Raw genomic sequence first — 2,549 nt, 5'->3', positions numbered from 1 at the left:
AAATATATTATATAAATTATATATAGAAAATACGAGAATTATACAAGTTTTCTATGATAGTTTATGGCTGTATACTTGGTATGCAACCAACCACACGCGCATCTTACTGGTGAAACAGGCAAAGTGAGAAAAGTGGTGGAGGAAGGAAGAAGATTATTATTTAGACAATATGTCCTTTTTAATGCAATTAAACTAACATTAATTTATAGGTTTAACTTAACTTTATTCTTAAGTATTCAAATGGTTTTATTAAATACATTGCAAGTAAATATATTATATAAATTATATATAGAAAATACGAGAATTATATAAGTTTTCTATGATAGTTTATGGCTGTATACTTGGTATGCAACCAAACACACGCGCATCTTACGATAATAATTTTTATTTGTTATTTACACATGGCGGAAACTGGCGAAACAGGCAAAGTGAGAAAAGTAGTGGAGGAAGGAAGAAGATGATTATTATTTAGACAATATGTCCTTTTTAACGCGATTATTCGAATGTTCGGTAGGTATTAATAGTTATTAATATGTTGCATGCTTATTTATAATTGTTTAATATTTATCTTAGTTCCTCGGTGATGGTAGTTTCGCAGTCGACATTCCATTCGTTAGTCACTTCTGTTTCCAGAGACGCTCGTCCCGGAGGATTGTTCTCCTTGTAATCTGTTGTGACTTTCCCAGACCTTCTGACCGAAAGAGTATCAAGCGTCACGGCTGGGAGAAAAGGATGAGCACGCCCGAAGGACGAAGGGTTTTAATAAGGAGAATTCTGAAAGGATAACATGTCCGAAGGTTATTCTAATTTTTATTAAAGTTAAATGTAAAATCTAAAATTATTCAATCAATACAAAGTTCAACCATTGGTTATGATGCGCCAAATCGCTAAACACAATGTAATTGTACGGATCGCAGTACATGCCCTGAAGCGTCATACCATGAGAGACCAACCCCCTCAGCACCCAAACCACTCCATTCGATGTCGTTTTCGAAAAGAACATTCCACCGCCCAAATCGCCGTTGCAAACAGAAGTACCTGGACATTAAAATTTTAAATATTAGAATCATTGAATCGTTATTTTTTTTCTTTATTGCGGATTACCGTTCCTAAATCCGGCGCACATCGTGTTTGTCGACGTGTATTTGTTGTAGTAATTTGGGTTAGACGAGATACAGGTCAACGTATCTACGACTAGCATTTGGGCTTTCTGCAGGGTATATGTATTTTGTCGCTCTTCATCGTTCATCGTACCCCATCCGATGACGGTACCTACAAGATTTCTTTACTATTGCTTGACTGCCTTCAACATATAGTTTTGTATTACCTATTTTTCCAATTACACTATCATCAGCGGCTTCGCTCCACAGGCAAGCGGGGCGCACGTAATCGGTGTAATCGGCATCTCGTGATAGCCTCAAGACGGCTACGTCATTCTGCAGATAGATGCTGTTGTACTCCGGATGAACTGTTATCCTCTCCACTCTGCGTTCTTGAATGCCAACGGTGGACGTCATCAAAAATGTGCGACCTAAGTTCAATATACTCGTATGTCATTTAATTTTTTTTTTTAATTCTCATTGTCATAATCATACCTAGATGTATGAGGAATCCTTCTGCATCGACCTTCCGATTCGTTCCCGGTCTGGTTACGCACTGAGCGGAAGTAATCACGTACTTTTGATTGACCAAGTTTCCTCCGCAAATGTATCTCAACTGTAAACCATCCGACGCGTAAAGTGCAATGTGCCACGGCCAAATTCCTATTATTTGCGCCATGGTTCCGCATTGCACATCCTTGGATGAAGTGACGCCTGGTTTATTCGGTTTTCTTGTATTGACAATTGAACCTGATGAAGTTGTTGAGGGCAGTGCAGTAGAGGAAGACGAATTTTTGCCTCTCAAAATATTCCTGAGTTTTAATGCAACAATTTTATAGTAGATAACATAGACTCGATGTTTATGGACAGAATTTACCCAATATTTGATGTTTGGCTAGGTCGACTGATGGCCGAAGAAGCGGTGGCCGGTTTCTTTGTAATCTTCTGACTTATGAACGGACTCGGAGCTTCTGTCGTACGAATGGGGACACCTTCATTACACAACTTTATTTCGTTCAATTTTATTTCCGTGACGCACGGAACTTTGTCTTTTCTTGAATATATCGACACAATTTTGATGTTCAACGTTGATTTAGCTTTGAACATATAAGTTGGATTATCAATAAAAAAAAATCATGTTGTCCTCCGAACTGGCCTGACCGAACCAATTCTGAAACGATCAAACAAATCAAAAACTAATTACTAATTACCTAATTGAATATGAACAGATGTATATATTTGTATAAAATATTTCTCAAAAAAAAATAGACCACAATGGCCTAATTGAAAGTATATAGTTTAATAATTAATTCATTTATCCAATGAATTTAATCATCTAGAGCAGCGGTCGGGGAACTTTTTTAACCATTACCCCAAAATATTATTGCGTAAGTTGATAATGTAAATTGTAAATAAACATTATTTATTGAATTAATTTGCATTTACATA

General features: G+C 36.6%; 2 protein-coding genes across 2 annotated transcripts; one reads left to right on the top strand and one right to left on the bottom strand.

The window, feature by feature from the left end:
* Window positions 1-418: 418 nt before the first annotated feature.
* Window positions 419-791, top strand: LOC108562256 (39S ribosomal protein L34, mitochondrial-like). The gene is made up of 2 exons (XM_017920532.1): window positions 419-510; window positions 574-791. Exons 1-2 carry the CDS (start codon window positions 478-480, stop codon window positions 784-786), a joined length of 246 nt encoding a protein of 81 aa, XP_017776021.1. The 5' UTR covers window positions 419-477; the 3' UTR covers window positions 787-791.
* Window positions 792-825: 34 nt separating this feature from the next.
* On the bottom strand, window positions 826-2,154 carry LOC108562255 (chymotrypsin-like elastase family member 2A; the record flags this gene model as incomplete). The annotated part of the gene is made up of 5 exons (XM_017920531.1): window positions 826-1,038; window positions 1,105-1,272; window positions 1,328-1,531; window positions 1,596-1,912; window positions 1,978-2,154. Coding segments are annotated over 5 exons (1,066 nt in total), but the record flags the coding sequence as incomplete, so codon positions are not given.
* Window positions 2,155-2,549: the final 395 nt, after the last annotated feature.

This window comes from Nicrophorus vespilloides, unplaced genomic scaffold, assembly GCF_001412225.1.
Source record: "Nicrophorus vespilloides isolate i.1.1-1 unplaced genomic scaffold, Nicve_v1.0, whole genome shotgun sequence".
Taxonomy (NCBI): Eukaryota; Metazoa; Arthropoda; class Insecta; order Coleoptera; family Silphidae; genus Nicrophorus; species Nicrophorus vespilloides.
The sequence above is the reverse complement of the archived record's forward strand: the minus strand, read 5'-3'. Positions and strand labels throughout refer to the sequence as shown.